General features: G+C 48.3%; 1 protein-coding gene and 1 pseudogene across 1 annotated transcript in view; both read left to right on the forward strand.

Moving 5' to 3' along the window:
* The window catches only part of LOC144502398 (uncharacterized), a 39,681-nt gene that overhangs the window by 12,953 nt on the left and 12,769 nt on the right, over nt 1-13,959 (forward strand). Inside the window, exons 6-10 of the mRNA XM_078226265.1 lie at nt 1,246-1,372; nt 3,867-4,038; nt 6,333-6,437; nt 6,551-6,653; nt 12,892-13,034. Of these exons, the coding sequence (XP_078082391.1) occupies nt 1,246-1,372; nt 3,867-4,038; nt 6,333-6,437; nt 6,551-6,653; nt 12,892-13,034 (650 nt within the window). The remainder of the gene's footprint in view (nt 1-1,245; nt 1,373-3,866; nt 4,039-6,332; nt 6,438-6,550; nt 6,654-12,891; nt 13,035-13,959) is intronic.
* On the forward strand, nt 11,424-11,626 carry LOC144503187 (U2 spliceosomal RNA; annotated as a pseudogene).

Below are 13,959 nucleotides of genomic sequence, written 5' to 3' on the forward strand. Positions count from 1 at the left end.
GGCAAGCTGCGTCCTTGACTGGAAAACGCACCGGGATGGGGTGGGGGGGAGGGGGTGGAAAATCCCACCCTGATTATCAAATCTTAATTCATAATCACTCCTGTGGAAATATCTGGGGGTGTTTCTGAGTGTTAAAGTGGCTTAGTGTTAAAGAAGCTTTATCAATGCAACTCCAAAGATCTGTGGGTTAGGTGGATTGGCTGTGCTAAAATTGCCCCTTAGTGTCAGGGGGACTAGCTAGGGTAAATGCCTGGGGTTATGGGGATAGGGCCTGGGTGGGATTGTGGTCGGTGCAGACTCGATGGGCCGAATGGCCTCCTTCTGCATTGTAGGATTCTATGATTCTTATTATGTACAAAAGCAGGGAAGTAGCACTGATCAAATGTGTGTTATCAGTGTTCCTAGATTCTTAAGCTGCTACTGTTTCTCTCCTCTTGCCCCCTCCTGAAGGTACAATTCCTGCTGTATGTTCCTGCCATTATTCACATGGGAGGTGAGCGGTGACTCAATGGTTTTAAAGTTTATTTTATTATTGTCACAAGTAGGCTTGCACTAACACTGCAATAAAGTTGTAGTGAAAATCCCCTAGTCGCCACACTCCGGCGCCTGTTCGGGTACACTGAGGGAGAATTTAGCACGGCCAATGCGCCCTAACCAGCACGTCTTTCGGACTGTGGGAGGAAACTGGAGCACTCGGAGGAAACCCACACAGACACGGGGGGAGAGCGTGCAGACTCTGCACAGACAGTGACCCAAGCCGGGAATCGAACCCCTGACGTGGTGAGGCAGCAGTGCTAAACCACTGTGCCACCCAACTAGAGGGGGTGCAGAGGAGATTCACTATTAGCTTCACAAGTAGGCTTACAAAAACACTGCAATGAAGTTACTGTGGAAATCCCCAAAGTCACCACACTCTGGCTAAGTTCTCCCTCAGTGTACCCGAACAGGTGCCAATGTTTCTAACCAGCACGTCTTTGGGGCCGCAGTCTCACCTCAGAACTAGAGGATTGTGGGTTCACATCCCACTGCGGTGAATTAAGTACAAAATCTAAGCTGGCAATACCCTGGGGGAGTGCCGCACTCTTGGATGAGACGCAGAATTTAATTCCTGCAGGTATCCCCTTACTCCCCCCACCCCCCTTCATCTCACTGTATGGGCATCGTCTCAGGTTGTAAATCGGTGTTTTGTGATCAGAATGGTTTGTGGCTTCAGTTCCGATTCCCGATTTTTCTCCCTCACTCCAGGGGATGAGCTGAGTGAATGCCGGCGCCGGGCTGGGAATCTCCTGCAGCTTCTGAAGGAATCCAGGCGTCTGAGTTTGCTGAAATGCTACGATGAAAACCAAGTGCGGCAACTGGAGAAGCCGAGAAAGCAAGTAACATCGCTACAGTTCAAATTTAACCTGCTCCTGGCACCTAAAGGGGATACAGTCCCGCCTGTCCTTTTCTGAAATGACTCTACCAAGCAACTAAATCACATCTCACTGATTGCATGTTTTAAACTTTCATTCTCTCCCAAAGGGCAGGAGGGTTAGGGGGGGATGTGAGGAAAATTATTTTACTCAGAGGGTGGTGACGGTCTGGAATGCGCTGCCTGGGAGGGGGGTGGAGACAGGTAGCCTCACATCCTTTAAAAAGTTCGTGGATGAGCACTTGGCATGCCATAACTATTTCCTCAGAAGGAACGCTTCAAAAATGCAGATATGAAAATACAACAAAACTTACTCCAACTTCTAAATCAAAGAAAGGGTTTAATAAAGAAACATCATTACTCCAAACTTGGGGCCTCACCCTGGGCCACTCCAAGCTCTCCACAATTCTACATAGTTCCTTATTTATAGTGAATCAGCTGGTCAGCTGACTATTTCATCACTCTGTGATTGGTTCCATGGTTTCCTGGGTCAGCTGACCCTTACATCTTGTTCCCATTGGTCACATTACAACCAATACAAAGTTGTCACTGGTTACACTCTAACAATAACATTCAGGGCTATGGGCCAAGTGCTGGTAGATGGGATTAGGTGGGAGGTCAGGTGTTTCTCACATGTCGGTGCAGACTCGATGGGCCGAAGGGCCTCTTCTGCGCGGTATGATTCTACGATTGTGTTTCTGTGCTGCTAACTTCAACCAGTAAAAGGTTAACTCCCAAGCGATTTGTTTCATTTTTGTGACAGTAACAATAGCCTCGAATGTTTCTGCTTAGGTTCACACAGGGGTTGTCCATGTTTTGGTATCTTCGCACTCTTTCCCCCCCGTCCTTAGGGAATGATCTAAAGTACAGAAAAGTGTTGGGATGGATCTTCATAACGACCAATCATCCTGGACGATGGGGAGATTTCACAGGCTCCCACAGCCCAGGTGATGGGGCAGAGGGGCACCCAGGGCAACAGGAGGCACAGATTTCAGAACCACCACTGCGATTGTCACCTGATCAAACTGTCTGAGTTGGCGTTTGAACCTCTGCACCTTTTGGCTCCCAGGAAGGGACACTACCACTCAGCCAAAAGGCTTGCTCTTTCACACAGTGGTGACTTGAAGAGATATTCTGTCAGTGTTTTAAAGTCTTACGGTAGCACAGTGGTTAGCACTGCTGCTTCACAGCTCCAGGGACCTGAGTTCGATTCCCGGCTTGGGTCACTGTCTGTGTGGAGTTTGCACATTCTCCTCGTGTCTGCGTGGGTTTCCTCCGGGTGCTCCGGTTTCCTCCCACAGTCCAAAGATGTGCGGGTTAGGTTGATTGGCCATGCTAAAAATTGCCCCTTAGTGTCCTGAGATGTGTAGGTTAGAGGGATTAGTGGGTAAATATGTAGGGATATGGGGATAGGGCCTGGGTGGGATTGTGGTCGGTGCAGACTCGATGGGCCAAATGGCCTCTTTCTGCACTGTAGGGTATCTAATCTAAAAAAAAAAGTAGGCTTACATTAACATTGCAATAAAGTTACTGTGAAAATCCCCTAGTTGCCACACTCCGGCGCCTGTTCGGGTACACTGAGGGAGAATTTAGCACGGCCAATGCACCCAACCAGCACGTCTTTCAGACTGTGGGTGGAAACTGGAGCACCCGGAGGAAACCCACGCAGACACGGGGAGAACGTGAGGACTCCACACAGACAGTGACCCAAGCCAGGAATCGAACCCGGGTCCCTGGCGCTGCGAGACAGCAGTGCTAACCACTGTGCTACCATGTGTTCAACCATTGTTGACCTGGTCACATTGATTGTCAGCCACCTTTGGGTCAGCCCGTATCTCTAGCGTGCACAGCGGCCAGCACTGCTCCCTCACAGCGCCAGGGACCCGGGTTCGATTCCTGGCACAGCGGCCAGCACTGCTCCCTCACAGCGCCAGGGACCCGGGTTCGATTCCTGGCACAGCGGCCAGCACTGCTCCCTCACAGCGCCAGGGACCCGGGTTCGATTCCTGGCACAGCGGCCAGCACTGCTCCCTCACAGCGCCAGGGACCCGGGTTCGATTCCTGGCACAGCGGTTAGCACTGCTCCCTCACAGCGCCAGGGACCCAGGTTCGATTCCTGGCACAGCGGCTAGCACTGCTCCCTCACAGCGCCAGGGACCTGGGTTCGATTCCCGGCTTGGGTCACTGACTGTGCAGAATCTGCACGTCCTCCCCGTGTCTGCATGGGTTTCCTCCGGATGCTCTGGTTTCCTCCCACAGTCTGAAAGACGTGCTGGTTAGGTGCATTGGCCATGCTAAATTTTCCCTCAGTGTACCCAAACAGGTGTTGGAGTGTGGCGACTAGGGGATTTTCACAGTAACTTCATTGCAGTGTTAATATAAACCTTACTTGTGACAAATAAAAAAAAAAAATCAATCCAGTGACAGTGTTCAGAGTAAGCCTTTGTTCTTTCAGGCGGGGCGTTGGACTGGGTAACGGCCAGCGGAAGTCAAAGGCGTTTGAGGCGTTTGTGCTGAAGAACCGCATCGTGTTAAAAACAGAGTTGAAACTGTGCGAACGAGCCACTCAGCGAATCTTGGGCTACTCCAACAACTTCCTGCACAAGAAGCTGAAAACCGATCCTGGGGTAAGATGAAAGGTGTCACACTAGACCCCAGGCGACAAACCCAGACCGTTGCGTTGGCGATAGTGATTGAGACGCCTGTCGCTCTGTAGTTAGCACACTCGCACTCAGAAGGCCATTGCTTCAGGCCGCACTCCAGAGGCCTGAGCACAAAACCGAGGCTGCCACGCTGGGTGCAGTAACGAGGGGGTGCTGCACTGTCTTTCAGATCTGAAGTTTGTTAGGCACCAGATCAGAAACGTCAAGGTATATCATGGCGTTAGCCTCGACCCCAACTTTTCCTTTTGGCATTAATGTGAGCATAGGGTATTCCGCTCCAGATATAATTCAAAAAATGTATTTATTAGTGGTACAATAGGCTTACTTATATTAACACTGCAATGAAGTTACTGTGAAAATACCCAAGAAAATACCCACCTGTTCGGGTATACTGAGGGAGAATTTAGCATGGCCAATGCACCTAACCAGCCAGTCTTTCGGTCTGTGGGAGGAAACCGGAGCACCCGGAGGAAACCCACGCAGACATGGGGAGAACGTGCAAACTCCGCACAGTCACCCAAAATCGAACCCGGGTTCCTGGCGCTGTGAAGCAGCAGTGCTAACCATTATGCCACCCCAAAGCATTTGGGAATGTTTCTGCCCGGGCTCGAACCGGGGACCTATCACATGTGAGGCGAACATGATAACCACCACACTACGGAAACACTGCAAGTGACCCACTAGGAAGCTTTTATCAAAACAACTTCATTTAAGAACACAATTAGAATATGACAGAAAGAATGAGCATAACTTTTACCAATTAAAATACTTAAACATGATAAAGTATAATTCTTAACAGCTAGCTATCTCTATTGTTCCAATTTAGCAATATCCCCACAAAGGCATAAATCCCTTCTTTAGAACTTGTTAGCACAGAAATCAAAGATGCCTATGTGGGTACTAGATCTCCAGCCTCTTAATACCTCTGAACAAAGATCCAGAAAGCAGTTTCTAGAGAAGGATATATTCTCAAACAGCAGAACTCCAGAGATGTAAAGCTAGTCTCTGGCAGCTCCAAGTCTCCAGATTTCAGTGACAGAAAGGGACACCTCCCTCTCTGCAGCTTGTAAACAGCAGCAACCTTGAATTCTCTGTGTTAGCCTCGCTCCACCCAGAATCGCAAAATTGTGAGCAGTTTTGGGCCCCATATCGAAGGAAGGATGTGCTGGCCTTGGAAAGGGTCCAGAGGAGGTTCACAAGAATGACCCCTGGAATGAAGAGCTTGCCATATGAGGAATGGTTGAGGACTCTGGGTCTGTACTCATTGGAGTTTAGAAGGATGAGGGGGGATCTTATTGAAACTTACAGGATACTGCGAGGCCTGGATAGAGTGGACGTGGAGAGGATGTCTCCACTAGCAGGAAAAGCTAGAACCAGAGGGCACTACCTCTGGCTAAAGGGACGATCCTTGAAAACAGAGGTGAGGAGGAATTTCTTCAGCCAGAGAGTGGTGAATCTGTGGAACTCTTTGCCTCAGAAGGCTGTGGAGGCCAGGTCATTGAGTGTCTTTAAGACAGAGATAGATAGGTTCTTGATTAATAAGGGGATCGGGGTTATGGGGAAAAGGCAGGAGAATGGGGATGAGAAAAATATCAGCCATGATTGAATGGCGGAGCAGACTCGATGGGCTGAGTGGCTTAATTCTGCTCCTATGTCTTATGGTTTAATGGTCCATCCCCAGCCATATGACCTTACGTGTCAATCTAATCAAGTCCTACTCTGTAAAACCCCAGGGGAGCCAATAAAAGCAACAGAATGGTATTAGTCCTGATTAATACAAACATTCCAGCAATTATGCTGCTGCAGTAACAGTACAGAGCTGCTGGATATAGACACAATGGCATTGGTGATAAAATAAACTGCTAAAACAGATCCTGCGTAAGGAACATGACAAATACATTTCTTAAAGGTATTGTATCATCCCACGTTAAACTCCGGCCTGCTTTAACCCCGCGGCTGGATGTAGGACATTCCACGGCACTATTTTGTAGATGAGAAGGAGATGTCTGTCTGGCGCCCTGGACAATGATTATCCCTCAATCGACATCGGACAGAATAGATTATCTGGTTATTGTCATATCACTGTTTTATGGGAGCTTGCTGTGCACAAGTTGGCCATCACGTTTGCACAGTGACTACGCTTGAAAAGTACTTTATTTGTTGTAAAGGCCTCTTTGTAGATCTGTAAGGTTGTGAAAGGTGCTAACTAAATGCAAGACTGTCTTTACCCACTGCACTGTTCCTTCAAATTTCCACAGAAAGGAGAGCGCGTTAAAAGGACCAAAGGGAAGGGAGCGCTGGGTCTTCTGAAACCAATTGCTGAACTTGTGAAGGAGCGATGTTGTGTGGACAACTGTGTCTCGGTAACTTGGTCTGCCTTTCACTGCAGCTGAACTTTGCGAAGTGTTAATTTGTTGACTGCAATGCAGAAGTGGACATTTGATTGAAAGACTGCTGTGTTGTTTTGTATTTGCAGATGGCGCACACCCATGGGCGCTTGCTCCACCTCTGGAGGGAGCGCGCTTTGAAAGGACAGGCGGAGGCACGAAGGGCCCTGGCCGAAATGCTCACACCTTCAGGTGGGTTGTGAAAATTGAACCGGACTGCAATCTAATCCTATCCTGTTTTGATCAAATAACCAACACATGTTGGACTGGGCTGGGAGGAATGCTTCACCAAATACACCGTAGAACATATGAAAGCACAGAATCACTGCCCTGCCTATGCCTGTCGTTACTGTTTGCACGCGCTTCCTTTCACCCTGTTCATCCCAACATATCAAAGCACAAAGAAAATTACAGCACAGGAACAAGCCCTTCGGCCCTCCAAGCCTGCACTGACCATGCTGCCCGACTGAACTAAAACCCCCGACCCTTCCGGGGACCATATCCCTCTATTCCCATCCCATTCATGTATTTGTCAACATATCCCTTAAAAGTCACTAGGCCCTATCCCCATAACGTCACTTATTTACCCTGCTAATCCCCCTGACGCTAAGGGGCAATTTAGCATGGCCAACCAACTTAACTGGCACATCTTTGGACTGTGGGAGGAAACCGGAGCACCCGGAAGAAACCCACACAGGCATGAGGTGAACGTGCAAACTTCACGCAGACAGTGACCCGAGCCGGGAATCGAACCCGGGTCCCTGGCACTGTGAGGCAGCAGTGCTAACCCACCGTGCCACCATGTCACATCTCACCGCCCCCACCCCCTCGCAATTTCCCATTGCCCTAAATGTTTTCCTTTCTTCAGTTAATTTTCCAAAGAACAAAGAAAATTACAGCACAGGAACAGGCCCTTCGGCCTTCCAAGCCTGCACCGACCATGCTGCCCGACTGAACTAAAGTCCCCTATCCTTCTGGGGACCATATCCCTCTATGCCCATCCTATTCATGTATTTGTCAAGACGCCCCTTAAAACGCACTATCGTATCTGCTTCCACTACCTCCCCCGGCAACGAGTTCCAGGCACCCACTACCCTCTGTGTAAAAAGAAAGTTTCTCGTGCATCTCCTTTAATCCTCGCCCCTCACACCTTAAACCTATGGCCCCGAGTAATTGACTCTTCCTTCTATTCCTCTCTCTCTTGTGCATTTGTCTAGTTTGCGATTGAAAGCAAATCGAGTTATTCACCTCAATCATTCCTTGTTACAATAAAGGCAGATACTCCATTTGCTATGGAATCTGAAATGAAAACCGAAAATGCTGGAAAAACCCAGCTGGTCTGGCAGCATCCGTGGTGAGAGAAACAAATTTACCGTTTTGAGTCCATGGCTCTTCTTCAGAGCTGAAGAGAGGTCGAAATATGATGAGTTCTATATTGTTGCAGAGAGGGCATGGAGCAGGTGTATGACTAATGTCCGACAGGGAAGGAAATCTGCCATCCTTATCTGGTCTGGCCTACATGTGACTCCAGAGCCACAGCAATGTGGTTGACAAGCCCCAGGGCCTGATGGCATCTATCCTCGACTGCTCAGGGAGACGAGAGGTGAAATTGCTGGGCCTCTGACGGAAATCTTTGTCGCTTCTTTGGACACGGGTGAGGTCCCTGAGGATTGGAGGATAGCGAATGTGGTCCCGTTGTTTAAGAAGGGTAGCAGGGATAACCCAGGAAATTATAGGCCGGTGAGCTTGACGTCCGTGGTAGGGAAGTTGTTGGAGAGGATTCTTAGAGACAGGATGTATGTGCATTTAGAACGGAACAATCTCATTAGTGACAGACAGCATGGTTTTGTAAGAGGGAGGTCGTGCCTTACAAATTTGGTGGAGTTTTTTGAGGAAGTGACAAAAACGGTTGATGAAGGAAGGGCCGTGGATGTCGTCTATATGGATTTCAGTAAGGCATTTGACAAAGTCCCACATGGCAGGTTGGTTAAGAAGGTTAAGGCTCATGGGATACAAGGAGAAGTGGCTCGATGGGTGGAGAACTGGCTTGGCCATAGGAGACAGAGGGTAGTGGTCGAAGGGTCTTTTTCCGGCTGGAGGTCTGTGACCAGTGGTGTTCCGCAGGGCTCTGTACTGGGACCTCTGCTATTTGTGATATATATAAATGATTTGGAAGAAGGTGTAACTGGTGTAATCAGCAAGTTTGCGGATGACACAAAGATGGCTGGAATTGCGGATAGCGAAGAGCATTGTCGGGCAATACAGCAGGATATAGATAGGCTGGAAAATTGGGCGGAGAGGTGGCAGATGGAGTTTAATCCGGATAAATGCGAAGTGATGCATTTTGGAAGAAATAATGTAGGGAGGAGTTATACAATAAATGGCAGAGTCATCAGGAGTATAGAAACACAGAGGGACCTAGGTGTGCAAGTCCACAAATCCTTGAAGGTGGCAACGCAGGTGGAGAAGGTGGTGAAGAAGGCATATGGTATGCTTGCCTTTATAGGACGGGGTATAGAGTATAAAAGCTGGAGTCTGATGATGCAGCTGTATAGAACGCTGGTTAGGCCGCATTTGGAGTACTGCGTCCAGTTCTGGTCGCCGCACTACCAGAAGGACGTGGAGGCGTTGGAGAGAGTGCAGAGAAGGTTTACCAGGATGTTGCCTGGTATGGAGGGTCTTAGCTATGAGGAGAGATTGGGTAGACTGGGGTTGTTCTCCTTGGAAAGACGGAGAATGAGGGGAGATCTAATAGAGGTATACAAGATTATGAAGGGTATAGATAGGGTGAACAGTGGGAAGCTTTTTCCCAGGTCAGAGGTGACGCTCACGAGGGGTCACGGGCTCAAGCTGAGAGGGGCGAAGTATAACTCAGACATCAGAGGGACGTTTTTTACACAGAGGGTGGTGGGGGCCTGGAATGCGCTGCCAAGTAGGGTGGTGGAGGCAGGCACGCTGACATCGTTTAAGACTTACCTGGATAGTCACATGAGCAGCCTGGGAATGGAGGGATACAAACGATTGGTCTAGTTGGACCAAGGAGCGGCACAGGCTTGGAGGGCCGAAGGGCCTGTTTCCTGTGCTGTACTGTTCTTTGTTCTTTGTTCTTTTGACTCTCAACCGCTCTCAGGCAACTAGGGATGGGTAATAAATGCTGGCCAGCCAGCGACGCCCATGTCCCAAGAATGAATTTTTTAAAAAAGCACATTAGGTGATCAGGGATAGGTGGGAGCTCAGGAGAAATTTAACAAAGATGTCAGGGACACAAGACAATGGGTTAGGGTTAGGGTTACAATGGTAATGGTAGTGTTAAAGACTAAGGCAGGTGTTAATAGTGGCATGAAGATCAGTTAGCAGAATGTGCTAATGTCCGAGCCCTGAACTTGGATCTTTCTCTAGTTTCTCTCCTATCTCTCCTCATGCCCTCTCTGAGCTCAGCTTTTCCATGAGACGTATTTCCTATTCCCTCAGCCCTATTTCCACTAAACTGCTGATCACCCAACTTCTCCTGGTGCCCCTGTTAGCTGCTATTGGAATGATTTCTCTTTCTTCAGGACTTGTCCCACTCTCCTTTTCAAACTACCATCATTGCCCCTCCTCAAAAAAAACTCTCGACTTCAACAGGGGGGGCACGGTGGCACAGTGGTCAGCATTGTTGCCTCACAGCGCCAGGGACACGGGTTCGGTTCCCGGCTTGGGGCACTGTCTGTGTGGAGTCTGCACGTTTTCCCCGTGTCTGCGTGGGTTTCCTCCGGGTGCGCCGGTTTCCTCCCACGTGCCGAAAGATGTGCTGGTTAGATGCATTGGCCGTGCTAAATTCTCCCTCAGTGTTACCCGAACAGGCACCAGAGTGTGGCGACTCTGGGATTTTCACAGTAACTTCATTGCAGTGTTAATATAAGCCTACTTGTAACACTAAAAAATAAACTTCAACTTTAAACATCCTTGGAAACTACATTTTACGTTTTGTAAACTTGAGTACATCCAAAAATCTGCTGGTCATGTTTTAATTCATATCAAATCCCATTTCCCTTTCACCCCTGTGCTCGCTGACAGTCTAGAAGGTCCTGATTTTAAAATTCTCACGCTTGTTTTCAAATCTTTCCATGGTCTTGTAAGACCTATCTCTGTAATCTCCTCCAGCCCCACAACCCTCTGTGATCTCTACGCTCCTCTGGTTCTGGCGTTTTGAGCATCCCCCAATTCTAACAGCAGTGCCTTCAGTTGTCTCGGGTCTAAACTCTCTAATTCCCTCCGTACACCTCTCTGCCTCGCTTTCCTCATTTAAGACAACCCTTTTAAAAACTAACTCTTTTGGCCAAACCCACCTGACCTGATGGGTGGCATTTTACGACCTCACTCAAGCGAGACCGGAAATTCCCACCCGAGGTCAACGGACATTCCCGTTGTCCACCTCCTCGCCTGCTCCGATTCCGTGGCGGTAGAATTCCGGCGGATATCTCAACATGTGACTCGGATGTGATATTAAGGAACTACAAAGGGTCGTGAATGTAGCCCAATCCATCTCGCAAACCAACCTCCCATCCATTGACTCTGTCTACACTTCCCGCTGCCTCGGCAAAGCAGCCAGCATAATTAAGCACCCCACGCATCCCAGACATTCTCTCTTCCACCTTTTTCCGTCGGAAAAAAGATACAAAAGTCTGAGGTCACGTACCAACCGACTCAAGAACAGTTTCTCCCCTGCTGCTGTCAGACTTTTGAATGGACCTACCTCGCATTAAGTTGATCTTTCTCTACACCCTAGCTATGACTGTAACACTACATTCAGCACTCTCTTCTTTCCTTCTCTGTGAACGGTATGCTTTGTCTGTGTAGCATGCAAGAAAATACTTTTCACTGTATGTTAATACATGTGACAATAATAAATCAAATCAAAATCAAATCAAAATTTCACTTTGTAAAGTTATTGTGAAGTGCTTTGGAATATTTTGTTATGTTATTGCTTCTCGGCCTTTTGGCTAAGATCAAGTGTAGTAGGATTGGATGCTGCACTTGGTTGAGGTCATTAGGTTACATTGAAGCTTCATATGTTTCATATGAAGCAATTTTTAAAAGCGGCATCCCGGCCTTTTGGCTAAGATGCAAATGAGCTCAAGTCTTGGAGGAGGTGTTGCTTTGCTCCTCCAATCAGCTTGGCTCATGTAGATCGGGCCCAGGACAGGGTGGTTTGGTCGCCTGCCCTGTCTTGTCAGCCTGGATCGGAAATGTCTCAACTTGTTGAGACTCTGAATTGGATTTGATTTGATTGAATTGGAAAAGTATTTAAAAAAAAGGCACAATAAATATGTAAGTTGTTGCTCAATCTTTATTTTCAAACACCACCCTTTCATAGAATTTTACTCTTTCTCAACGAGTTCAGCAGTTTCTTATCTACCTGTGTTCCCTGTCCTTGTTCCTCTGTCGGTTCCCCAAGCCTTTGCGTCTGCTCATTGTGGACAATAGAAACTCCTGTGATGTTATGTTACACGGAGCTTCTCGCAGGAGCTTTCAGATCCCCATCCGAAACAGCTAGTTTAAAAATTTAAGCAAAGTCTGTTGCCTGCATTCTCTACGTTTTACTAAGAAGAAAATGTTATTGCTCACTGAAATATTGTTTCTCTACCGGGTGCTTTAGTCTTCTGCAAATGGTGGCACAGTGGTTAGCACTGCTGCCTCACAGTGCCCAGACCCGGGTTCGATTCCCGGCCTCGGGTGACTGCACGGAGTCTGCACCTTCTCCCCGTGTCTGCATGAGTTTGAAATTAGAACTAGGGGGCATGGACCCAAAATAAGGGGGAGCAGATTTAGGACTGAGTTGAGGAGAAACTTCTTCACACAAAGGGTCGTGAATCTGTGGAATTCCCTGCCCAGTGAAGCAGTTGAGGCCACCTCATTGAATGTTTTTAAGGCAAGAATAGATAAATTTTTGAGCAGTAAAGGAATTAAGGGTTATGGTGAGCGGGCGGGTAAGTGGAGCTGAGTCCACGAAAAGATCAGCCAAGATCTTATTGAATGGCGGAGCAGGCTCGAGGGGCCAGATGGCCTACTCCTGCTCCTAGTTCTTATGTTCTTTCCTCCGGGTACTCCAGTTTCCTCCTGCAGTCCAAAGATGTGTAGGTTAGGTGGATTGGCCATGCTAAATTGCCCCTTTGGTGTCCCAAGATGTGTAGGTTAGGGGAATTAGCTATGGGAAATGTGCGAGGTTATGGGGATAGGACAGAGGGGAGGGCCTGGCTAAGATACTCTGTCAGAGAGTCGGTGCAGACTCAATGGACCAAATGGCCTCCTTCTGCACTGTAGGGATTCTACGATTGAAACACAGGTTGTGTCCTTGCGTTCTGCTGACCTGGGCAAGTCGAAACAGATTGTCATGCTCTTGCATCACCTCCATTCGTATCGATTTCTAAACTGTCTTTCCTCCATTCAGGGGGCTCACATTCGAACTGCTACAGGTTCATCAGCTGGGTGACCGGCTGCAGTCACAGCACCATCGGCCGAGTCAAAGAGCAGATGAGGAGGACGGGAGGCGATCGCGAGCCTCCCCCCCACGGGCTGAAGAAGCGGTGGAAGGCAGGTGAAGCTTCATTGCTGATGTGCATGTCACGGCGAGGGATCGCGCTGGGAGAAACATTCCACCTTGCGTGGCTCGTGTCAGCGAGGAAAACGACCAACATTAACTAAAAATCAGCCGGTCCATCAAACCTGCCCTAGACACTTCCTACGCAGCCCATTCCTCCTCCGTCTCCTGCGTCCCGATCCATCCACAGCCACATTATATATCCTGGGAGAGGTAAAACATGGAGAATGACCCAAGGCCAATCAGATGAAACACTGGAATGTTTCTCCAACCCCCTCGGGCAATTGAAACCAGTGCAGGAGGTTGGCGTGCAGTGCTGGCCTGTTTTTCTGCCGCCTTGTTTTTGCTTCCAAAGTGAATAACCTCATTTAACAAATATCCACCGGCATGCAGAAACCCCAAGGAAGAAAAGCACTCAATAATTTGAAAGCAAGTACATGCTGTCTCGTTCATTCTACCAACAGAAGCAAAAAAGATTACAAACTCACATGCATGTACCATCAACCATCAGCACTGAGATTACACGCCCAACAACAGTGTCTCATTAACTGAAATTTAATACTTTTTTGCTCACCCACATCTGGATTCCTAATCAGTCATGTGTAGCTAATGGATTGGGAAACACTTACCTTGAGACTCTGCGCCATCCAGTCCTCTGCTACTCTCTCTTACAAAATCTCTGCTTGCATTCCTTCCATTCTCTTGCGCATTCACAATTTTCTAATCCCCACCATTGGTGGCCACACTTTCAACTGTTGAACTCTGGAACTCCCACCCGACACCTCTCTAGTTCTCTCTCCTCCTCTTCACACGTCCCTTAAAAACCTACCTTTTTACCCAAGGTTTCACTTGGTATACTTGGAATACTGTGTGCAGTTCTGGTCACCCAAATGGCCTCCTTCTGCACTGTAGGGATTC

The sequence above is a fragment of the Mustelus asterias genome, chromosome 13, assembly GCF_964213995.1.
Source record: "Mustelus asterias chromosome 13, sMusAst1.hap1.1, whole genome shotgun sequence".
Taxonomy (NCBI): domain Eukaryota; kingdom Metazoa; phylum Chordata; class Chondrichthyes; order Carcharhiniformes; family Triakidae; genus Mustelus; species Mustelus asterias.